This window comes from Bos javanicus, chromosome 3 (genome assembly GCF_032452875.1).
Source record: "Bos javanicus breed banteng chromosome 3, ARS-OSU_banteng_1.0, whole genome shotgun sequence".
Classification (NCBI taxonomy): Eukaryota; Metazoa; Chordata; class Mammalia; order Artiodactyla; family Bovidae; genus Bos; species Bos javanicus.
Genome location: NC_083870.1, coordinates 20,222,680 through 20,248,168, shown reverse-complemented (window position 1 = coordinate 20,248,168; position 25,489 = coordinate 20,222,680). Strand labels below are relative to the sequence as shown.

The window sequence follows — 25,489 nt, the reverse complement described above, 5'->3', positions numbered from 1 at the left end:
CCTTATCAAAATTCTTAACTTTGGGTGTTAATTCTTCTAGCTCCTTCAATCACCTCAAAAGGCTGAGTGAGACAGAGTGATACAATAACTGCTATTATGAACCTCCTTACTTTCAAGTTATACCAACATCTGGTGGTTAAAAGAAACCAGGACAGGGTATTGATTTTTGTATTAAAATGTACAGGAACTGCTCCAAAGTACAACACTAGTACATGTAATTAGAGGCCCAACACCTCTAATTTGAATGAAAGGAGTTATTCTAAAGGGAACTGACCTTCACTCTAAGGCAAATCAGCTTTATGGAGCTTTTGCTGGTTAATTCACCTAGACTGTACCTATTTGCTCAGCTGACTTCCCTCAGATGCTTGCCTAGGAGGGGGAAGGAAAACAAGCATTGATTAGAAAACACCCATACCACACCTTGTATTTGAATAAAATATTTATTTTCTTCTTCTCAGGAAAAACAGGAAGTTAGGGAAACACACTACATTTTATAGCCCACATTAGTTTGTTGGTCCTAACCCTTCTTGGCACAGCTGTCAACAGCATTAGCTGTTTTAACCAGAACCAAGGTGTTCACCCCCAACAGAATGTACACAGACAAGACTAAAGGACTGCAGGGTTTTCCCTGAGAGAAGCATCAGACAGAAGCTGCTGAGAGCCAACTTTGCAAGCAGCGCCTCCCTTTCCACTGTGGAGGATCTGCCTGCACATACACAGTCAGCACTTACAACATGTGCCTCTTCTCCCTACAGAAGCACTCACCTTGCCCCAAAGCACTTGGGCTCCCTAAACCCTCATCACCAGCTGCTGACCAAAATATCAATTTTAGATCCTCCTTTACATTTCAGCACTCACACCTAGTAAAGTGGAAATGGGGCCCCTAAATTCCATCAATTTACATCTCTGTGCTTATTTCCACAACTGGCTATGGGGAGACAGGCCTTTCAGTCACCTTAACTAGATCTTAAGATTAATTAACTATATAAAGTGCTTTTAGGTCCTTAGAGATAGACATGATATAAATAAGTGGTCTCTGATCACAATGATAAATACACAGATAAAAAAATAGCTCTAGCTAGATGACCTTAAGGCTTAGAGATGGGCAGGCAGGGCAATTATTCCCTTGATTACATTCTTAGTCATTTTATTCATGTCTATTTTCGTCTGGAGTCCACAAACTAAAGGTCACATTCAGAGGCTCAAGTTTCCAAATGATCCTGGTTCCACTGTAGTTTTCTTCGGTTTACTAGTAACTTTTATATAACTTTGAGGTTTGACAAAAGAACCCATCAATTTTAAGTGAGCATATTCAAATGCAAAGGTACCTAGAGAAAATCACCTAAGAAGTTGTCCCCTTCTCTGAAAACCCCTAAGGGGACTTTTGAAAATTTCTCCCCAGAGTTAAGCAACACCCAGTAAGAAACTTGTACAAGAAGGGACTCTTCTCACCTCATGACCGTTACTGTCAGCATCCACTGTACTGCCATCTCCTAAGATAAAATTCAAAAATGAGGAAGGTCGGTGGACTCTGTGGGCGGTCACTTAGGTTCCTAATGCCAAAAACTAAAAGGGCTAATAAGAGTTCAGGAATGGCAAGGTAAATTTGTAGGGACTAATATAAATATGTGTAGAGGGAGCAGAATAAGCAGCAAATATTTTAAGGAAGGATAAGAAATAAAGTTCAAGAATCATTAATAAAAATGAAGTAAGTATTTGTTTTATTCACAGGCTAGGCTTAGACCTGTGTTTTAACAAGCAAGCCTAATAATAGCACCATGGTTAGACTACAGCTTGCTTTGCCAAGCCATTATTGTACAATTTATTAAGCAAATAGGGGTCAAGTGTCTCTCATCCACCTGATGTGATCTTTTTATACATATTCCTAATAAGTCCCATTTGGAAAACCTGAAAATCTTTTAGCAAAAGCTCTGAAGATGAGCTCATGAACTCAGTTTACATTGCACCAGTTAAATTAGGACAAATGGAAGGAATTCAAAATAAGTAGTTGCCCAATCAGAGCCCATCATCTGAAAGTCATCAGCCTGTGTGTTCCACCCCCCAAAATAAAACTTAAAACCTTGACTCAATTATTCAAAACCCAGGTTGTAACAAAGTGAAAGGATTAATTTCCATTAATTTCTCAGTCCCAGGTTAAAAAAAAAAAAACAACAAAAAACCCCAAACAGCAGTTTAAGAAATACTTACCCAAGTCAAGATAGGAAAATTAAAGCCTGCATAGTTATCAGAATTGTTGTACTACACCAGGTTGCATACCATTACATCAGCTGGTTCTGTATACAATCTAGTATTGACTAGAACAAAGATTAGAATAGAAAAGCTGTAAGAAGCAGGTTCCTAACTATAGAAACTGAATTTAAGGGTATGAAAAAATGAAAAGTAAAATTGTTTTTATCTTTTTGATTAATACTAATTTCCAAACTTATAAACAATTTTTACAGATAAACAGAAGTTTTTCAAACATTCCAAATTTGTAATTCTATTCAAACTTTCAGTATTCTTGGCCATGACATTAGGCAAATAAGAATCCCTCAAAGTAGAACAGCTACAAACATCCTGAGCATTTGGTCTATTGAAGAATCCCACATGGGAAAGCTAACTAGTACTGAGGCTTCTTGTCATAGTCGTAGCTTAAATTTTACATGTGCCACGGGCGTTGGTAGTGCTTCTGTTTTAACACTATAGAAGTTTCTGAATTCAGTGGGCGTATCTATGACCAGCCTGTCCATTTTCTATTCTAGGAGAGTTGTCTCTCCACTCTACAGTCTTCACCAAAATGTCCATCTCCATAGCTTCCCAAAGGTTGCCTGTTGCTGAAACGGAACTCAGCTTCTTTCAGATACTGACTCTTTAAGGGAAATTACTTTTCTCATGTGTTTATTACTGTTAGCCACAATCCTCCTGTCACTTGGTTTTATCCATCGCTAGGTGATGGCCTGCACAGCCTGATGTCCGACTTCATAAATAGGTGTGAGTTCACAGTGGTGATTTTGGTGGCTGTTTTGGTGGTTGAAGAATCAATTATTGCACTTAAAAGGCTATCTTATTAGATATGCCAAACCAGCTCCTACTCCGGCAACACCTGCAAAAGCCAGCAGCACATTTCTGATGCCGCCTTCTAGGTCCTCTACATGGAAGAACTCCACAAACCCATCCTAGAAAACGAAAAAGAAGAGCACATTTTCAAGCGCAGGCTTCCACTGACTTAAAAACACTATTTACAAGGAAAAGATGAATTAAAATATCTAAGATTTCCCTCCAAACCTAATGACGAACCAATTATTTACCCCCAACTCTGCAAAGGAGACACATTATGCAATTAAAAGGGAGGTGGGGCACGCTCAAGAATGTATTAACTATCATCCCCAAGGGATTCTTCTTTCATTTCTTCATAATCTGAATTAACTGGGATGAGGAGTAACTAACTGAATAAAAAAATAACCGAAGCAAAACACTCAAACAATAAAACAGCCTAAGAAAATCAGGATTTTTGACGCAACAGTTCAAGACACTCACACCACCATCCTTACGGGCCAACTACTTAAATCAACACCATGCAACCAGAGGTCCACAATTAGGGCCTTGAAAACTAAGCTGTGCATCTTAAAAACCTTTAGATATCCTCTTTCTCTTATTAAATCCTTCATCCATTTCCACTCCAAGTCCCCTACTCGACCTTAAAACAAACTTACCCAGCCTCTTTGTTTGACTATCCAGTCTCGTTTTGACCTTACGAGAACATCTGTGATGCTTTCTGCTAGTGGTTCGATGCAGCTTTCTTGATTTATACTCTTCAAGTGTTTGGCCACAAAGGCACCAAAAGAAATAAGAGTCACAATCCTGCCCCAGTTTGTTACTCCGTCACTGAAAACATGAACCATCACTCGAGACAAAGATTTGACATCGTCTTCGTTTTTGATGTCCAGTTTCCGAAGCATGCCTGAGAGGAAGAAAAGCATGCAGGTTCCCACGGTCGCTTTTGTCTACACCAGGGCACGATTCGCCTGCCCACCCACGGCGGGGGAAATTGCTATTCGGGCTCTAAAGCACTCTGGGCGATCCCACTTGAAAACTGACATCCCACCCTTTCCGGGCTTTGAACAGAGCTGCCATTTCCAAAAGAATTAAGTGGGCGGAAACAATGACTCACGGCCAGAATATTGGGTTTCAGAAATAAGAAAGTCCTTTCAATACAGACTCGTTTCTGTTTCCACCCACCGAAGATGGGTGAGTCCAGAGAGCTGGGAAAAAAAGGCAGCACGACTTCCAGGACTAACCCCCTTACCTTGGAAAGCCGTCTCGTGGTTGCGCTGCACCCCATCCCCGACTCGGCGCAGGGTCTCCAACGCCTTCCGGCTTGTGGTCCCAGACCCGCCCAGGGGCTTCGCGTCCTTGGCGCCGGTTGCCTGCTCCCGGAGGTACTGAGAGATTATCTCCAGGGACTGCCGATATAACTCGTCCTCCTCCTCCTCTGCTGGGGGCGGCGTCGAGGGCAGCGAGCCGTCCGAGCCTGGACTGTTGTTACTGGCTTCTCCGACCAACAAAGGTAAAGGCCGGACGGCAGGCCGCTTCCCGAGAGGGTCTGGCTCGCACCCGTCCAGCTCCTCTTCGGGCGACATGATGGCGTCGGAGATCGGGGATTCCATCTCTTCAGGCGGCGACGCGAGGCGTGTGGGCGCGAAGAACAGCAGTCTGGTGGGGGTCGCGGTGACGTCGGGGCCCTCGGCGCCAATGGGCGAGGGCCGCGCGACCCTCCGGGCGTCGGGCGCAAGAGTGGCCGGGGGGCTCGGGCCGGCGCTTCCGCCAATCACCGTGCCGGCTTCCCCTCCCCCTACCTCTCGCCGCGCCGTGGCCTCCTTCCCCGCAGCCAAAAGCCGCCCCCCCGGAGAGGAGGCGCCGCTGCCCTGTCCTAATCCGGCTCCCCCACAATAGAGGTTTAGTCCGATTACTGCGTTTCTCTTGAGGCCGAACATCGCGAACCGCTGCCGCTGCCGCCTGAGGAAAGTGGAGGCTGAGCCCGATTCCTAACTTGAAGAGAGCGGAAGTAAGCTCTGAGAGAGGCGCTCCGAGATCACGGTTTTAGGGCCAGTCCTACGCAATGGCGTCAGGAGCTCTTAAAAAAAAACACTTTATCTGTATCCCGTAAATGGGGAAGGCTGAGAAAGCTTCCGGCGGTTGCGCACGGCACCTAACCGGCGGGGTCAAGTCAGGGGCGGGGCCTGGGGCAGGGCGGGGTTTCCGGCTCCCCGGAGCCTCTCGCGGCTGGTTACGTAAAAACGGCGGCTTCGGCGCATGAGCTGGTGGGCTTGCGCTCTGGCTTCGCGCCCACCTGGGCCTCCTATTAATGGCTCTCTCTGCTTTCCTAAGCCGTGATATGCGAGCCGCTGCTGTTTTTGTGCAAGAGATTTTTTTTTCCCCCCATTCCCAAAGCCTTAACTATCGAGTCACTCAGACTTTGAGGAAAAGGGATAAGTAAATTCTGCTACAGATGGGGAACAACAGTCTTAGATAATATGGATTAAATAAGAGGGCACTGTTGGGGGTGGTCTATAGTTATTTTGCACATCCTCAACTCCTTGGAAATGGGGAGGCTCAATGGACTGCCCTATTGTTCCGTCGCTCAGTCGTGTCCTACTCTTTGCGACCCCATGGACTGCAGCAAACCAGGCCTCCCTGTCCTTCACCATCTCCCTGAGCTTGCCCAATCTCATGTCCATTGAGTGGGTGATGCCATCCAACCATCTCCTCCTCTGTCATTCCCTTCTCCTCCTGCCTTCAGTCTTTCCCAGCATCAGGGTCTTTTTTAATGAGTCGGCTCTTCATCTCAGGTGGCCAAAGTATTAGAGCTTCAACATCAGCATCACTCCTTCCAGTGAATATTCAGGGTTGATTTCCTTTAGGATTGACTGATTTGATCTCCTTGCAGTTCAGGGGACACCAGATTTTAACACTACAGTTGAAAAGCATCAATTCTTCTGTGCTCAGCCTTCTTTATGGTCCAACTCTCACATCCATACATGACTACTGGAAAAACTATAGCCTTGACTAGACAGACCTTTGTTGGCAAAGTAATGTCTCTGCTTTTGAATACACTGTCTAGGTTTGTCATAGCTTTTCCTCCAAGGAACAAGCGTCTTTTAAATTCATGGCTGCAGTCACCATCTGCAGTGATTTTGGAGCCCAAGAAAATAAAGTCTATTACTGTTTCCATTGTTTCCCCATCTATTTGCCATGAAGTGATGGGACTGGATGCCATGATCTTCATTTTCTGAATGTTGAGTTTTAAGCCAGCTTTTCCACTCTCCTCTTTCACCTTCATCAAAAGCCTCTTTAGTTTCTCTTCACTTTCTGCAATAAGGATGGTGTCATCTGCATATCTGAGGTTATTGATCTTTCTTCCAGCAATCTTGATTCCAGCTGATGCTTTATCCAGCCTGGCATTTCTCGTGATGTATTCTCATATAAGTTAAACAAGCTGGGGACTGCCCTATAGAATCACGTTATTAAACTGACAAAACAAAATTGTTCTGCTCCAGCTAAATTTTATTTCTGTCTCCCTATTTGCTTTCTCCCATTCCCCATCTCTATACTCTGGTGCTATTTACCTACAAGCCTTGCTCTGTCAGTACCTCCTCTAAGACATTTGACTCTAGGGGTAAACTCCTTGAGGACAAGGATCCTGATACATACCATATGTATGAATTAACATTTATTAAAGCAACTTCTTTTTGTTAAAAGACCTGTAAAAATAATAGCTAAAATTCAAGAGCAAAATATTTGAGGGACATAAGCACGAAAGGTGAGCAAGTTTCCTATTTCTGAAACTATCTGTTTAGTAAGGAAATAGGGCATTCATAACACACAATTATGTATTTGGGCAAGACCTAAAACCAGGGAGATTTATAATATGTGGTAGAGAGGATGGAGAGAAACATCTTGTGGTTGTAGTGAATAAGATATAGTTTCTCTATTTAAGGAGCTTCCAATCTTGCACAGCAACTAACCATAATGTGAGATGGAATTTATGCTTTATAGGAGGCATCAACAGCTTAATATTGGAGTTGAGAGGTTGGAAAATTTGCTTTGGGCTAGACAACCTAGAGGAAGAAGACATGGAAGTATTTTCTGCTCTGCTTTCTAGAATGCAGTTTTAGATTGAGGGGAGAGAGGTTGAGCAAATTTGTGTGCTCAATGATGTGGTGGGAGGTGGGAGGGAGGTTCAGAAGGTAGGGGCCATACATATATCTGTGGCCAATTCATGTTGATACACTGCAGAAACCAACACAATATTGTAAAGCAATTATCCTCCAATTAAAAATATATTTAAAAAATTGTGTGTGAAAGCTTTTTCTTCAGAGGCTAAAAAAGGAAATGCATTGCAGGTGTCACCTTAATTATAGCTAGAAATCTCAAGTGCTCAGTAATCCAATTGCGTTTGCTTCATCAATTCAGTCTCCTGTGATCCAAGATGACCATTGCACATCCTCTCTTATGTCCCTAAGCCTCCCATATTCTCTCCTCCCTTCCTCACTCTCAGCTGTTAACTTACTTCACTGAGAAAATGGAAGCAATCACAAGAGATAAACTTTATTTCTCATCACCAAGTCTACTTATTTACAATTGTTTCCATTCTGTTTGCCATCACTATGGTTAAAATGATTGAAATTTCTCTGCTATCTCAGATCAACTGCTTGTGCACTGGATCCCATCTTCTTTGCCTCTGCAAGTACTTGCAGTTATCCCCTGCATCATCAATTCTCTCTATATATTGAATAATTCCATCACCAAACAAACAAACTTGATGTTCTCTCTCACATCTTTAGAAAGACTTCCCAGAACCTAAATTCTCTCTCTCTCTTTTTTTTTTTGGTTGCCCTGCATAGCATGCAAGATCGTAGTTCCCTGACCAGGGATTGAACCTGTGCCCCCTGCAGTGGAAGCTTGAATTCTTAACCACTGGGCCGCCAAGGAAGTCCCTAGAACCTAAATTCTTGATGTTCCCCTGTGTAGCAAAAACCTTCAACTTCCTTACTTTATTCTCTCTCTTGAACTCACCCCAACCAAGCTTTCATTCCAACTACTCCACTGAAACTATTCTTGTCAATGTCAGCAATGACCTTCACATGGCCAAACTCCAGTTGTTGATTTGGAGTCCTCATTTACTTGACTTAGCAGTATTTAATACGTATTTAATCATTCCCTTCTTGAAACATTTTCTTCATGTGATTTTTTGGGCACCATAGTCTCCTGGTTTTCCTTCTTCCATACTAGTTACTCTTCATTTTTTTTCCTCTTTTCCACTGGCAATCTGCTTGGATACCTTGTTTTCTTTTGTAACCCTAGCTATGCCTGACCCATGGCAAACACCCCATTGTTGAATGGATAAATATGAATGTTTATTAATATGGGATATACAAAGGCTAGAAAAGCAGGATGGGGTCATATTATTGAGGACTTTGAAAACCAGTTGAAAAGCTTAGACCTTTTCTAGGGACTAAAAAGGGGGGATCTCTAAGAACTAGAGTGGGCTCCCCTGGTGGTTCAGTGGTAAAGAACCTGCCTGCTAACACAGAAGTGGATTCGATCCCTGGGTCAGGAAGATCCCCTGGAGAAGGAAATGGTAACTCACTCCAGTATTCTTGCCTGGGAAATCCATGGACAGGTGCCTGGTGGACTACAGTCCATGTGGTCATAAAGAGTTGGATATGACTTCGCAACTAAATAACAACAACAAGAACTACAGTACCATGATATATGCTCTAATTTAGGTTCATTGCTCAAATTGTTGGTTTTAGAATGGATGCAGAGAGAAAGGATTGGAAGTAACTCAATTAGGAGGCTACTGCAATACGATAGGCAAGAATTAATGGTGACCTGAACTCAGGTAGTGGTCATGGAAATGGAAAAAATAACATGACATTGTGGAGGCAGTCTATAGGGCTTGATGACTAAGAGGATGGAACAACACAGTGTGACATTATCATAAAACAGGCATCCATATTATACAAGATCAGCAGGCAGACCACCTTCCAGACTGCTGTGGATGGCCCTAGAGAAGCACTACTCTAACCAGTGCGGGCAAGGGTCTATACAGCTCAGAGGCAAGGAGTCAGCGTATTTCCAGCATGTCCAGGAGGGCTTGTCCTCAGGGCATTTTAGTTCACTTAGAAGATCTCTGCTTCCCCAGTGACTCAGCTGGCAAAGAACCTCCCTAGCAATGCAGGAAATGCAAGAGACACGAGTTGACCCCCTGGAGAAGGAAATGGCAACCTGCTCCAGTATTCTTGCCTGGAAAATTCCATGGACAGAGGAGGCTGGTGGGCTGCAAACCATGGGGTTGCAAAGAATCGGACATGACTGAGTGTGCATGCACACACACACATCAAGAATGGCTCTTGTTCTTAGGATAGCGATAATGGCCACAGTCCTTAACGGGAAAAGCATTGTTGACATCCTAACTATATGCCCTTCTTGTAGGCATGTATTGAATCCTTTGAAATGTCCCCAAATTGTGAGCACATTTCCTCCTTAAAATGAGGCTTTGTTTCAGAGAATTCATTTACATCATTTCTTTCAAAATAGAAAAAAAAGTCTTAGTATAATATCTAAGATGTACTCCACTAGCTTTGTTCTCCAGTCCTTGGGGCCTGAAATTGGGCATACTTAGCATCTCATGTTGCCTTATGCTTGTGCTCACTCAGTTGTGTCTGATTCTTTGCAACCCCATGGACTATAGCCCGCCAGGCTCCTCTGTCCATGGATTTCTCTCAGCCAGAATACTGGAGTGGGGTGCCATGTCCTCCTCCAGGGGATCTTCCTGGCTCAGAGATGGAATCCACGTCCCTTGTGTTTCCTGCATTGGCAGGCAGATTCTTTACCACTAGCGCTGCCTTCTCCCTTTCTAATTAGAAAACCCTTGCTCTTATTCTTACTGTCTCTCTTAATTACTCAACTCTTTTATTCCTCAGCCTAGTAAAGCAACATTTTGTCTTTGTTTTGAGGCCCTATATATAAAAAGTTTGGGAAGACTCTCTACTCGGCTGTTAGAAATTTCTAGAATTCCTACAGCATCTTGTTCTCTTTCTTCAAATTGAGTCTAATGTTTTGCTTTTAAGCTATTTCTAAGGCCTCTTCTGAATGTTGAGTTTTAAGCCAACTTTTTCACTCTCCTCTTTCACCTTCATCAAGAGGCTTTTTAGTTCCTCTTCACTTTCTGCCGTAAGGGTGGTGTCATCTGCATATCTGAGGTTATTGATATTTCTCCCGGCAATCTTGATTCCAGCTTGTGCTTCTTCCAGCCCAGCGTTTCTCATGATGTACTCTGCATATAAGTTAAATAAGCAGGGTGACAATATACAGCCTTGACGTACTCCTTTTCCTATTTGGAACCAGTCTGTTGTTCCATGTCCAGTTCTAACTGTTGCTTCCTGACCTGCATACAAATTTCTTAAGAGGCAGGTCAGATGGTCTGGTATTCCCATCTCTTTCAGAATTTTCCACAGTTTATTGTGATCCACACAGTCAAAGGCTTTGGCATAGTCAATAAAGCAGAAATAGATGTTTTTCTGCATGGGAAATAGATGGGGAAACAGTGGAAACAGTGTCAGACTTTATCTTTTTGGGCTCCAAAATCACTGCAGATGGTGACTGCAGCCATGAAATTAAAAGACACTCCTTGGAAGGAAAGTTATGACCAACCTAGATAGCATATTGAAAAGCAGAGACATTACTTTGCCAACAAAGGTCTGTTTAGTCAAGGCTGTGGTTTTTCCAGTGGTCATGTATGGGTGTGAGAGTTGGACTGTGAAGAAAGCTGAGCGCTGAAGAATTGATGCTTTTGAACTGTGTTGGAGAAGACTCTTGAGAGTTCCTTGGACTGCAAGGAGATCCAACCAGTCCATTCTGAAGGAGATCAGCCCTGGGATTCCTTCCTTCTTTGGAAGGAATGATGCTAAAGCTGAAACTCCAATACTTTGGCCACCTCATGTGAAGAGTTGACTCACTGGAAAAGTCTCTGATGCTGGGAGGGATTGGGGGCAGGAGGAGAAGGGGACGACAGAGGATGAGATGGCTGGATGGCATCACTGACTCGATGGACGTGAGTCTCAGTGAACTCTGGGAGTTGGTGATGGACAGGGAGGCCTGGCGTGCTGCGATTCATGGGGTCGGAAAGAGTCGGACACGATTGAGCGACTGAACTGAACTGAACTGAAGGCCTCTTCATATCATACTTTATCACACGACCCTCTAATTTTTGAAGGTTGAAAAACTGGGTGCTAATCAAACAGAATTGCATCCCCCAAGACAATCTCATGACTCTCTGGTGAACTTATCTGAAAATGCTCTAACATGATATTAAAAGATCATATAGTCATCTTTTTGCCTTATTTCTAAAATGCACATAACTTTCCCTAAACCTTCCCCCATAAATAATCTCTAAAGATCATTGTTGATCACACACTTAAAAGGTTGATCTCATGTTTTTAATGTCAAAATCATTCATTGAACTTCTTTGACATTTTCTACACTTCTTACTGAACATCGTACCCTTTCATACTGTGCCTTCAGTATCAGTATCTTCCTACCTTGCCATTGTTAACAGTTAATCCAACATCTTTGCCTGTAAAATCATAATTTCAGGCCCTAGTCTCCACAGGTAACACTAGCATAGAATTAGGGTTCAGTAGCCCTCCAGAAGGTGTGACAGACACTGCTGTTTGCCCTATCCAATATTCATTCTTATTCCTTTCGAACAAACCCAGAGTTGGCATGGTGGTTCCATAATGATCAGGAACTTATATTCCTTCTATTATGTTGTTCTGCTATCTTCAAACATACTTTTCTACCTCATGGTCCAAGGTGGCTATCTTTACCCATGTTATTTGCATTCTAACCAGCAGGAAGTAGAAAAGGGTAGGCAAAGGGTACCTAGCTTTCTTTAATGACACTTCCCTGAAGTTGTGTATCTTTTTTGTTAACATCCTGTTAGCTCAAAATTATTGCTTCCCTGATGGCTCAGTGGTAAAGAATCCGTCTGCAATGCAAGAGATGCAGGAGACATGGGTTCAATTCCTGGGTTGGGAAGATACCCTGCAGAAGGAAAAGGCAACCCACTGCAGGATTCTTGTCTGAAAAATCCCATGGACAGAGGAGCCTGGAGAGCTACACTCCAAAGGGTCTCAAAGAGTCCGATATGACTGAGCGACTGAGCACAGGCACACACCACTAGAAATTAGTTACATGGTCTCCTACCTGCAAGAGAGTCTTTATTCTAAGAATACAGTCTTTATTCTGAGTGTCTGTGTACCCAGCTAAAAACTGGGAATTCTGTTGCTATAGAAGAAAGGAAGCATAACTAGCAGTCTCTTTCACTCTGTGTAAAACTATAGGGAGAAAATTGTAAAATTCTATTGAAATACATTAAACAAAACCGAATTAGAGTCACAAATCAAGTTCACATATAGGAAGACTCATAATTGTAAAAATGTCAGTTCTCCTTCAGACTGATGCATAGGTTGAATGTAGTTCCAAATAAGTGAAGTGAAGTCGCTCAGTCGTGTCTGACTCTTTGCAACCCCATGGACTGTAGCCTACCAGGCTCCTCTGTCCATGGGATTTTCCAGGCAAGAGTAATGGAGTGGGTTGCCATTTCCTTCTCCAGAGGATCTTCCTGACTCAGGGATCGAACCCAGGTCTCCCGCACTGTAGGCAGACGCTTTACCATCTGAGCCATCAATTGGCTCAGTTCCAAATAAGGAAATGGATAAATTGATTCCAAAACTTACTTGGAAGACCAAAGGGCCAAGACTAGCTGAAATGCTCTTGAGAAAAACAACGAGGAGGAGTAAACTTGAAAGGGGTAGCAAACTTGGTTTACATTTCAATTTTTCTCATTTTGGCCTGAGATATAGAACCCAGACTTCTCCTCTGTGAAGTCTGACAATGGAGTCTGCTATTGTTTAATTTTCTGTGAAACTCTGTAATAACAAAAAATAGAAACAATCTATGTCCCAATAGGAAAAGGAGTATGTCAAGGCTATATATTGTCACCCTGCTTATTTAACTTATTATATGCAGAGTACATCATGAGAAACGCTGGGCCGGAAGAAGCACAAGCTGGAATCAAGATTGCCAGGAGAAATATCAATAACCTCAGATATGCAGATGACACCACCCTTATGGCAGAAAGTGAAGAGGAACTAAAAAGCCTCTTGATGAAAGTGAAAGAGGAGAGTGAAAAAGTTGGCTTAAAGCTCAACATTCAGAAAACGAAGATCATGGCATCTGGTCCCATCATTTCATGGGAAATAGATGGGGAAACAATGGAAACAGTGTCAGACTTTATCTTTTTGGGCTCCAAAATTACTGCAGATGGTGACTGCAGCCATGAAATTAAAAGACGCTTACTCCTTGGAAGAAAAGTTATGACCAACCTAGATAGCATATTGAGAAGCAGAGACATTACTTTGCCAGCAAAGGTCTGTTTAGTCAAGGCTATGGTTTTTCCAGTGGACATGTATGGGTGTGAGAGTTGGACTGTGAAGAAAGCTGAGCGCTGAAGAATTGATGCTTTTGAACTGTGTTGGAGAAGACTCTTGAGAGTTCCTTGGACTGCAAGGAGATCCAACCAGTCCATTCTGAAGGAGATCAGCCCTGGGATTCCTTCCTTCTTTGGAAGGAATGATGCTAAAGCTGAAACTCCAGTACTTTGGCCACCTCATGTGAAGAGTTGACTCATTGGAAAAGACTCTGATGCTGGGAGGGATTGGGGGTAGGAGAAGGGGACGACAGAGGATGAGATGGCTGGATGGCATCACTGACTCGATGGACATGAGTTTGAGTGAACTCCGGGAGATGGTGATGGACAGGGAGGCCTGGGGTACTGCGATTCATGGGGTCGCAAAGAGTTGGACACGACTGAGCGACTGAACTGAACTGATGTCCCAACAACAGAATGGTTAAATTGTTATACATTCATATTATGGGAGCCTTACTATAGCAGCTACAAAGAGTGAGATAGCTTTGTATGTACATATATGAAAAAGTGTCTGAATTATAGTGAAAAAAGATGTAGAATAACACAAACCATTTGGTACTGTGTGTTTGAAAAATCCTATACAACTACATATTTCTAAATGTATATATACCTGTAAATAGGCAGAAAAAAATCTGGAAGGATGTATAACTAAAGGACCAGAATTGGAGAAATGATCAAGGAAGACTGCCTTTGCAGTTTTTCTGAATGAAGAATGTAATCTCTATTATTTACAAGTTTTATAAATGTATTCATGTTATTTATAAAACAAAAATAAAACAACTCTATTTCATCCCCAACATTACACCTCTAGGTTTTAGTTTTAATGAGTCAACGGTGTGATAGGGCGCACACTGAAGGAAACCTGAGAGGACCGAGGCTCTCTCACAGTCCAAGTCTACAGCCAGGAGGTGATGATTTATTTCTTCTTGCCTCAGTCAGGTCACATCTGGACCAAACTTAGAGACGCATACTGACACCATTGGAACTCATCCAGAAAGTAGTCAGGGAGATACCAGAAGTCCATTCCAGGTCAAGGAGCAATAACTGAAGGAAGTGAGAATGTTTAGACTAGTGAAATGAGATCTATAGAGAAGTTGTCCTCACATACTTGAAGAGTTTTAAGAGGGTGAAGATAGTAGTACATTCTAAGACACTGGAGTTAGTCAAGAAAAAAACTAAATGATCACTTGGCAGGGTGCTGCGGAAAAGATTAATTCAGGAGGAATTAGAACTAGTTGATCCTCGAGGTCCCAAATGACTTTGAGTCTATTTTAAATTCCCTTGGTCTCAGCCAGATTTACTAAACCCCAAGTCCCTAAAACTCCCTTCTTTGGAGTAGCTTTACTGTGGAGATGATCTTAGCCCTTCAAAAGCACTTCAGACTACAAACTGGAAGGAATAATCTCATTCCATGAGTGCCAATTAAATGCCTCATAGAATAAATACAAATAGGATAGCTGGAATGTTTAACAAGTACCAACTGAAGGGATGTAATAAAAGTTAAAGTTCAATTCTGTAGTAGCAGAACATACTCATGATTTAGAAATATTTGAACAAACACATCAGTCTTCATTATAGGTGAGAGCATATCCACACCCCCGCCCCCACCCCGGCCACAGTTAGGACCAGTACAGCTGGCAAGCTGGCTTTGTGGAAGGGCAGTAGTTGGCTTCTCCTCTACTTCCTAGATGCTGATACTGACACCTCCTGGAAGGGAGCAGAAGGAAGTGGGAGCAAAGTTCTTGGTGGCTTCAGCTCTTATCCTGACATTGGAAGCCCACTGTCTCGTGGGCATTTGTGTGGATCCATCAGAGGATTTCCTGCTGGTCCCTCCAGAGGCAGTATCAGCTTCCCTGAAGTGACGTGACACAACATATTTCCATGGCCGCCACTCTCTCTCTCATCCTTTTGTTTTCCAGAGGTCCATTCTACGCAGAACCTTTTGTTAAGAGTCCCACTATGTTTCCGGGAGTTCTCTTGAGCAGGATTGAAACTGGCTCCATACTTGGTTCCCAGGATTCATGTATATTTGACCCTTTGTCAGAAGGGGGTGCAGTTACTTCCAAGATGTAGCTCTGTTACCTCAGACTCCCTTGTTAGCCAACTTTTGCCTTGAAATTCCTCTCCTGTGAGTCATACACAGTCTAATGATTACCTCTTACCCAGGAACAAACATCAGATGCTTCAGTGAAAAGAGGGGAGTACTGTCTACACCTTCTCCCCTAGACTGGACATAACTCACGACAGGGTCCTAGCTCTCTCCAAAGAAATCTCCCTTGTAAACCCTATCTCCACTTTTTATACTCTTAAAATGGATAAGAGGGTTCAAAAATTGCGGAGCGGGTCCTTGGTAATTTCCTCTAAACCTCTGCACTTCTGTCTGGTGTCACCCTTTGGAATTCCATATCTATTATATCTTGGTACCCCAGCTGAAACATCCAATTAAAATCTTAAGTGCAAAACATAATCTCCTTTATCAATCCTGCTTTACATCTTTCCCTATTCCCTTTGGGTCTGTGTGATTTAGTCATATTCCACAGACCAAGTCATAGGGTTGTCATCAACTTGGTCTGACATGGTTTGATTATACTACCCTTTAGTGATATATATAAAAAAAAAGCAAGCTAAGGTCTAGGGTCCACCACAATGACCCCACTGCCCTTGAGAGGGAAAGCTCAGGACTCCCTCTTGGCTCCACACCTCTCTCTCTATGAGGGTATGCACAGGACATGTGCTCTGGGTTGGGATGGGGGTGGTAGGCAGCCATGGACCCTAGAGTCTGTAATTATCAAATGACCTTAGATAAATTACCTTTTCTGAGCTTCATTAAAAGTTTGTCAAGTAGTCTTACTATTCAAAATTTAATTTTAATTGCATAGTTAACACATAAACACTCTTTGTAAACAAAAGCAAAACATTACAGATGAGACTAAATTTCCTTTGAGTATCACCTCCAATTCCATTCCTCTAATTCCCTTCCAGATGTAACCACAATTCTCAGTTTAGAATTCATCTTTCTTTTTTCAGTCAAATGTTTTTGTGTTTTTTTTTAATCTGTAAAAATAGGACAGCAGTGTCTATTCTGTAACATAGGACAGAGGTGAAAATCAAGGTACATAATAATGTTTTCTTCTATTTTCCTCAGTGTGTTGGGAAGAACTCAGACTTCCTGTAGGAACATAGTTCCACACTAAATTCAAGCTGAAGAAGAGAAATCTTACCTATTTTCACGGGTGGAAGTACCTGCTCTCTATATGGTATTAGAAAATTCCAGTTTAAAAAGAATTATTTATTTATTTGGCTGTGCTGAGTCTTAGTTGGGGCAAGTGGGATCTACTTCCCTGACCAGGGGTTGGAACCTGGGCCCCCTGCATTGGGAGCACAGAGTCTTAGCCACTGGACCACCAGGGAAGTTCCAGAAAATTCCAGGTAGAGCCCAAGGCCCGGGGAACACTCCGCCTCCCTTATGTGCTTCCATTCCAGCCAGGCAATGGTTTTATGTCTTGTGTCATTTCTTTCCCGTAACCTTCATTTCAGACTGCAGAGAGGAAGAGATCATATATGCAGATTTTCCATCCCCAAACAGCTTTCCAACTGCGTACGACAAAGGCAAAAAACAAGGCAATCTTCCCCCCACGCACAATTCTGCTCTTCCATCATTCTACAGGACAAAGGACATTCCCTCAATAGCTTTCTTCTTCCATCAAACAGAAAGCATGAGCTAAGATTTCCAAAGGCACCTGTGGCTGGTTCCCAGGTGCCGCAGAGCAGGCTTTATTTTAGCATAGGAACAAATTCCATTCATTGAGAATGTACGTTGTCATTCTTAAGTTTTTTAATATATATCTAATTTAATTCTAGCAAAAGTCATCTAAGGTTTATAATCTTCCTCATATTATAGATTGAGGGGTGGAGGTTAAGTAATTCTGTTCTTAAACTGTGATTTCTTGAGGCAAAGGAAAGGTTCAAGAACAGTACTGGTCAGTAGGAAGTGTTACTTGGGAGCAGAAGCAGCAGCATGAAAACGTGGGGAGAACAGAAGAGGTGATGGGGTAACAGCAAATTAAGAGAAAGAAAAACACACATCCCAGGAAGAACTGCCACTCATCGCCATTTCGCAGTCTGGGCCATGCCCTAGGGTGTGTGTGAGAGTGTGTGTGTGTGTGTGTGTGTGTGTATGTAAACAAATCTTCATAGCAACCATCTGGTTTCTGTCTTTCTATGACAACGCAGGCTTGCAGTGCTAAATACGGGCATTGGTGAGGATGAGTGTGGGCTGGGGAGGGGAAGTAGGACAGCTGAGTCAAGGGGAAATAGTGCAGAAAGAGCAGATTCCTTTGGTATGTCCTTATCTCCCCTTCCCAGCCCACTGTCAAGATAGGAAAGGGGCTTAAAGTTCTGCTCTCTCCTTGATTCACCGCAGTTACAGTTGAGAGTTAAGCCTTGCATACATTTTGTCTTATTTTAACCAATTATGTAAATTCCTATCCAGCCAGGGGGATCCCCTTGGTGCACGAGGGGAAGGGTAGAAACTTTTGCTTCCCATTTTCACCACAGGTGCCACTTTCAGGGCACCCATCTGAGGATCCCATCTGATGAAGGCCTAGAGGCCCCAGGGGAAAGGTGAGAGAGAATCCAGGCACAAGGGTGAAGGAATAACAGGCCCTGCTGGGAGGATTAAACAGCCCCAGGCAGGAGTTACAAGAACCTCTTCCTCTAGTCAGCACAGTGGCTCCCAACCAGGGGATCCCAGGGGACACACGGCAATGTCTGGGGACTTCTTTGATTGTCCTCACTGAGCATCTAGTGGGTAGAGGATGAGGAGGCTGTTAATATCCTAAAATACACAGCACAGTTCCCATAACAAAGTACCTGGTCCAAAATGTTAATAGTCCCAAGGTGGAAAGTAATAACATGCTGGTCCTACGTAAGTCCTCTCCTTGGTCCCGTGGGGGAGCACCAGTGACCGGTCAGATTACTTGAAAGGAGCACCATGGGACACCAGCTTGTTTCCCTCAGCCCTGAATTCCTCTCAGACTTCCAACTTGAGTATTTTGTTTGTTTACTTCTAAAAACAACAACAAAAAATTTCAGCTGGAGTCCCAAATCTGCGTGACATCAGCTTCTAGAGAAGAGGGCCTTGAGCTGTCTGACAGAGCCTGTGCAACTGGGCAAAAGGCACGATCTCCTGGTCACAGTTTCACTGAACTCAATGATTTCAAAAGTCCTGTGGTTCCAAAACTGTACTTTTGGATAGTTTCTGCATGTACTCAGTGTGGGTCAGTAGAAAAGGAAATGACTCAGAAATGTAATAGAGGGAAGTCTGAGGGTGATTCAGACTTTCCTTATCATAACAGATGCTTCAGACATGGACTTTAATGTCAAACCAGGACTCATGATCACTGAATGATGCCAGGACTTCCCTTTGTGTATTTGCATGCATACATGCCAAGTCGATTCAGTTGTGTCTGACTGTTTGTGACCCTATGCTGTGGACTGTAGCCCACCAGGCTCCTCTGTCCATGCGATTTTCCAGGCGAGAGTACTGGAATGGGCTGCCATTTCCTCCTCCAGAGGATCTTCCTGACCCAAGTCTCTTATGTCTCCTGCGTTGGCAGGTAGGTTCTTTACCATGAGCGCCACCTGGGAAGCCCTTGTATATTTTGAGTAGGTGGTATCTACGTGGGGTGATTAAAAATGCTGTGAAAGACAGTTCAAGGAATCCACCTGATTCAGACTGCGTATGAAGGTAGATTAAGTTATCTCTGCTGCTGCTGCTACTAAGTCGCTTCAGTCGTGTCCAACTCTGTGCGACCCCAAAGACGGCAGCCCACCAGGCTCCTCCGTCCCTGGGATTCTCCAGGCAAGAACACTGGAGTGGGTTGCTACCCGCCCCAAATTTCCCTCATAGGTCTACTTATGTTTGAATTTCTACCATGAGAGTTTTATATGCAGTTAAAAATATAAATATTGTAGTGCAAGTATCAGTTTGATGTTACTAATTGCGGTTGGGACTGTAAGGTAGGGAAGTAGCTGGTACTCGATCGAGAACAATCCTTGTTGCTCTAGCAGTTAACGTGAGTAATTTGAGGAAAGTTTTTGTACTGTGTTCAGTCTTTTCAATCTAAATATAATAATAAAGATTTAATAACTAAGAGTTCATGTTTTGTATTACTCTCTAGTATCTACCCATGATAAATATATCAGAAGAAGGTTCAAAAAAAGTCCATCTATTATAAAAACACTAAGTGCTTCTGTCACTAAAACTTCCGTTTATACCAAAACTCTTCTCTTACCTGAAGGGGCCACTTTACCACAATGTGGCTGTCAGTGCTGAGTGCTCTTCCTGTCAGAAGTTAATGTTTCACAGAAAAAGCAATCCTTGGTTGACATTATGAGCACTTGACCTTTACCTGCTCTTAGTCATGGGGCTCATCTAAGTTTTCCAAGAGGGAGACCCAGCTTTGTGTGCGGAGTAACCTTCCAACATGGTTCTCTCTGAAGTTTCATTTCCTGGCTTATCCACTACTGCTGCCATTCAGAGACTGTTGAAAGAGGTCAAACTCTTTACTTTTTTCCAAATACTCACAGACTAATCTGAACATAAGTTAGTGAACAATTTATTCCTTCAACAAATATTTATTGAACACATATGTGCCAAACACTTGATACTGGGGATGTAGCAATGAGCATGACAGAGTCCTGGTAGGAGGCCAATACTCGATAAAGGTGTGAATGAAGGACCCTCCTCGAGCTGTTCCTTTAATCTGGCTTACTTGTTCCTCTTTGTGATCACTGTTCAAACTACTATTCCATTCCCTTTTCCCCAGAATGTCTTTTCGGAGACGGAATGCTTAATCTTCCCCTCAGAGCCTTGAGAGGCAGGCCTGAGGACGCTGAACTCCACAGCCCCGTGAGGCCTTCAGTAAAAACTGGTACCAAACAACTTTTGAACCAAGTTGGGAGCCTTAAGGCTAATTCATTGCACAAGTGGTTGCCATCTCTATAATCTTTGGACTCTGCCCCAAATGCAGAACTCTGCTACTTTCAACCTTGGCCCCGTCATTTCTCTGATACCTCTGATACACAGTAACTCCTCTTCAGAGAATTTCCCTCAACCCACTCATTTAAATTACACTGAAGCTACCCTTAAACATGGCTTTATTTGCAGACCTACAGGGTTTTCCCCTCCTATATCAGAAAGTGGGGGAACTGAGACACTCCTACTTCCCTAGTGCCATCCTCAGGCCCTTATTTTTCCAAGACATTCGTATGTAACCCCTCCTACTTTGGAGTTCATTCCATCAAGCTAAATTCTCCTTCGTATTCTCTGCTATTCTTGGTCACTCCTATACCAGGACTGGAAGTTGGCTTCATCTTCTCCTCCCCAGTCTTGCATAATTCTAGATTCATTTAAACACCTTGATTTACTGACCCAACACTCTAAGCCCATAATTCTTTTATTGTTGCTATTATTGTTTTCTAAGTTAAGACTCTTCAATTTTCCTTTTATATAAAAAAATACAGTTAGGCTTAATAAGATAGAACAAAAGCTCAAACACAAGAGCCACCTACCCTGGCAGCTTGATAGGGAAACTCCCTTAGTTCTTTAACACCCCAACGATCTTTACCTTTACTCCACTTGAAACGCCTGTTCCTATTGCCCTTGTCATGACATGGAAGAGTTCCAACTCTGAAATCTGAAGCGCCAACATCATTCTGACACCATGTCCTGAGCTTCCAGCTTTATCACTTCTAAATCATCTGCTCTTTGACCTTATTAAGGCTTCTCTTGACCTGAGTTTATCATACTTTCCTTAGCCAACCTTCTTACCCAGTCTGAATCAAGTATTCCTTCTTTCACCAACACCTTCTACCCCCTTGTTCCTCTGTCAATCCTCTTCATCTGTCTATAAATCGTGATCCAGGATCTACACAATAATAAGTCTTCTCTGCTCTTGTACCCAGGCAGCTAGGCGTTACTAGAGAAAACAGCAGAAATAAACGAACTGATACCTTTCCAACGGTGTCACTGAGAGCTGGACCACAAAAAAGGCTGTGCTGAAGAACTGATGCTTTCGAACTGTGGTGCTGGAGAAGACTCTCAAGAGTCCCTTGGACTGCAAGAAGATCAAACCAAATCCTAAAGGAAATCAACTCTGAATATACATTGGAAGGACTGATGCTAAAGGTGAAGCTCCAATACTTGGGCTATCTGATGTGAAGAACCAACTCATTGGAAAAGACCCTGATGCTGGGAAAGATTGAAGGCAAAAGAAGAGGGCGGCAGAGGATGAGATGGTAAGATACCATCACTGACTCAATGCACATGAACTTGAGCAAACTCTGGGAGATGGTGGAGGACAGGGAAACCTGGTGTGCTGTAGTACATGGGGTTGCAAAGAGTCAGACACGACTGTGATTGGACAACCACCACCATTCCAATGGGTTACGCGTTCCAAGGATTATACGTTCACGGTTTCTGTTAGACCCTCACCACTGTTTCCTAATTCTTTTACTTAATAACAGTACTATTTGTCATCTCTCTTTCATCCTCCTCCCTTTCATCCTCTCTTCAACACTATGGCCACTTTTCTTAAGTCCACTAACTCCCACCTTCCTAACTCTCAAGTAGTAACTTCACATCCTATTCCACAAAGAACAAGAAAGCCGTCAGACAAGGACTCCTATAAGTTACCGACCCCTATTCACAAACAGCTGTGAGTTTACCCATTGTTATATCTTCATCTTTTTTTATATTTTGCTGCTTTACAATGTTGTGTTAGTTTCTGCTGTACAGCAAAGTGAATCAGCTATGTGTGCTCAGGATCACCTATACATCTATCTATCTATCTTCCCTCTTTTCTGGATTTCCTTCCCATTTGGGTTACCACAGAGCACTGAGTGGAGTTCCCTGTGCTATACAGTAGGTTCTCGTTAGTTATTTTATACATAGTGGTGTATATGTGTCAATCCTGGTCTCCCAATTCTTCTCACTACCCCTTCCCGCTGTTGGATCCATAAATTTGTTTTCTACCTCTGTGTCTCTATTTCTACTTTGCAAACAAAGTTCTGTGTCTTCACCTTGAGTCTCAAGCAGGATGAGGCATCTGTCCTTTTGCTGCTGCTGCTGCTGTAAAGTCGCTTCAGTTGTGTCAGACCCCTGTGTGACCAGGCTCCCCATCCCTGGGATTCTCCAGGCAAGAACACTGGAGTGGGTTGCCACTTCCTTCTCCAATGCATGAAAGTGGAAAGTGAAAGTGAAGCCGCTCAGTCGTGTCCGACTCTCAACGACCCTATGGACTGCAGCCTACCAGGCTCCTCCATCCATGGGATTTTCCAGGCAAGAGTACTGGAGTGGGGTGCCATTGCCTTCTCCATCTGTCCTTCTGCTTTAGACCAATTTCTTACTCAGCTGGCTTGCTAACTAGATTAACTTCAGTACCTCACCTTGTACAGAGGCTGGCACATATGTCCTCAGTAAATGTTTGCTGAACTATTGTTTAATTAACCACATCCACCTGAGTTGTTTCCACACCCCACCCTTTTTGGAGCCCTGCTTTTTGGTTATCATCCTTCTCTATGATGCCTCTACTTTTACTTTGTAAATATACATGCCTGTCATTCTCATTCTAAAACAACAACAGACAACAAAACCTTCACACACCACTCAGGTTTACAAGCAAGATTCTACCTCTACCAATACACTGAAACTGGTCCCAAAAAATTACTAACTGGTAAATCAAACTGACACCCTTTCGTCCATCAAAAAAAAAAAACAACTGTGATTTTATTCTTGTTTTTAGAATTAAAAGTACCTCTAATCATCAAATAGATGCTCATGTCAAAATCTTGAAAAGTACAGAAAGTAGAAACATACATACAGTCCTTAAACCATAATCCTGACAGTTATTCACAATTTTGGCATGCTGCTTTCCTGAAATTTGGGGGCACCCTGGTGGCTCAGATGGTAAAGAATCTGCCTGAAATGCACGAGATGCGGGTTTAATCCCTGGGTTAGGAAGATCCCCTGGAGAAGGGAATGGCGACCCACTCCAGTATTCTTGCCAAGAGAACCCCATAGACAGAGGAGGCTGGCAGGCTACAGACTATTTGGTTGCAAAGAGTTGGATGCCACTGAGCGACTAACACTTTATTACACAGTGAGATTTTACTTGTAACAGTGCTTTACACTACTGACTGCTTCAGTTTCTCCATTACCTCTGTTCTTGGGCTCCACATCATCCTGACTCCATTCTGGTGAGCCTGTTTCTGTTTCCTTCAGGTGTCAGCCTTCATCGGGTCAGTTTGTCAGGCTTTCTGCTCTCTGTACTTACATGTCCATGGCTTTACTAGTGTATCCTGAGCGCTACAGAATTTGTATCTCCTGTTCTGAAATTTTCTCCAACCTCCAGATGCATAAACGCAGTAACGTAACATAAATCTAGTAACCTACTCTTGGATGTCCTACAGGCACCTCACATCAACTTTTCTGCAAAATGAACTCATTGTCTTCCATGCCAAATTTGCTCTTCCAGCTGTGTTCTCTCTGGATTACAGCATCATAGTTTACCCAGTAACTCAGGCCAGAAACCTCAGAATTTTTTAATAGTGTCCTGTCTCTTTCCGAGTCCCACTCCTCACATCAGTTTCTGTTGATTGTACTTCTCATGTATCTCCTGAGTCTGCTCAGTCTTCATCCCCACGATCATTACCTTATCTCCTCATCATATCTTACCTATAGTACTCTAGCTACATACAGGCTGTTACTGTACCTCAACTAACCCATGGTTAACAGTTTACAAGTACAGAATTCTCCACTTAGATGTTTGTTAAACTTATGTCTCAAATAGAATTCATCATCTTCCTTTTCACAGTAGCCTTTTCCTTTTCCATCCCATTAGTAGTATCTTTAATACACCCATTTTACCATCTCCAGTCTCCTCCTGACACTACAATCAAAAAAATTATTTTAAGGGGCCAATCTGATCATGTCATTTCCTTGCTCAAAATCTTTATTAAGCAGCTTCACAACGACTCCAGGATGAAGCCTAACGGGCCCTTTGTGACCTAACCCTTGGTTACTTCCACCCAGGTCCAGCCTCGTTCCTTGCATGCTATGCTACAGTTACTCAGTTATTTTAAGTTGCCAGAATGTAATACCTCTGCATCTTTTCAGACTGTTCCTTGCACCTGGAAGGCCCCCTTTCCCAATCTAACCCCCTTCCCTAAGTCCTACTACTCCATCATATTTCAGCTCAGAAGCTACTCTCTGTGTAAGGATTTTCCTGGCTGTCCTCCCATTTACTGAAATTAGGTGCCCAGACTCTGTACTTCCAGACCATTTTATGCTCTTCCCTATCTTAGCTCCGAATCCTTGTGCTCTAATTATTGTCAGTCTGCCTATCTTCAGTATATCCCTCAATAGTCTGTAAGCTCCCTGGGCAGGAACCATATCTTAGGCACTGCTGCAATCCCTGAAGTAAGGGCTTCACGTGTTCTGTCTTGTTTAATCATCACGGCAAATCCTGTACAGTGGGTACTACATCATTCCTATTTTATAAAATAAGTAAACTGAAGCAAAGAGAGTTTAAGAAACTTGTCTCAAGTCATTCAAATGTATCAAAATCAGGACTTAAAACCAGGAAACTTGATGCTACAACCAGTCCATCACTAAATTTATCAATTCTAAATCTCATTGGAAAGACTGGTACTGAAGCTGAAGCTCTAATATGTTGGCCACCTGATGAGAAGAGCCGGCTCACTGGAAAAGATCCTGATGGTGGGAAAGATTAAGGGCAGGAGGAGAAGGGGATGACAGAGGACGAGATGGTTGGATGGCATCACTGACTCAATGGACGTGAGTTTGAGCAAGCTCTGGGAGATGGTGAAGGACAGGGAAGCCTGGCATGCTGCAGTCCACAGGGTCAA

The 25,489-nt window shown here is 43.0% G+C and overlaps 1 protein-coding gene and 1 long non-coding RNA gene across 2 annotated transcripts; one reads left to right on the top strand and one right to left on the bottom strand.

Annotated features, from left to right (window-relative positions):
* Window positions 1-421: 421 nt before the first annotated feature.
* On the bottom strand, window positions 422-5,181 carry MCL1 (MCL1 apoptosis regulator, BCL2 family member). The gene is made up of 3 exons (XM_061407807.1): window positions 4,307-5,181; window positions 3,714-3,961; window positions 422-3,176 (listed from the first exon to the last, which is right to left on the bottom strand). Exons 1-3 carry the CDS (start codon window positions 4,992-4,994, stop codon window positions 3,060-3,062), a joined length of 1,053 nt encoding a protein of 350 aa, XP_061263791.1. The 5' UTR covers window positions 4,995-5,181; the 3' UTR covers window positions 422-3,059.
* Window positions 5,182-5,295: 114 nt separating this feature from the next.
* LOC133242017 (uncharacterized) lies at window positions 5,296-23,340 on the top strand. Its single transcript, XR_009734753.1, has 2 exons — window positions 5,296-19,176; window positions 21,527-23,340. It is a non-coding gene; the product is annotated as an uncharacterized LOC133242017 (long non-coding RNA).
* The last annotated feature ends 2,149 nt before the right edge of the window (window positions 23,341-25,489 follow it).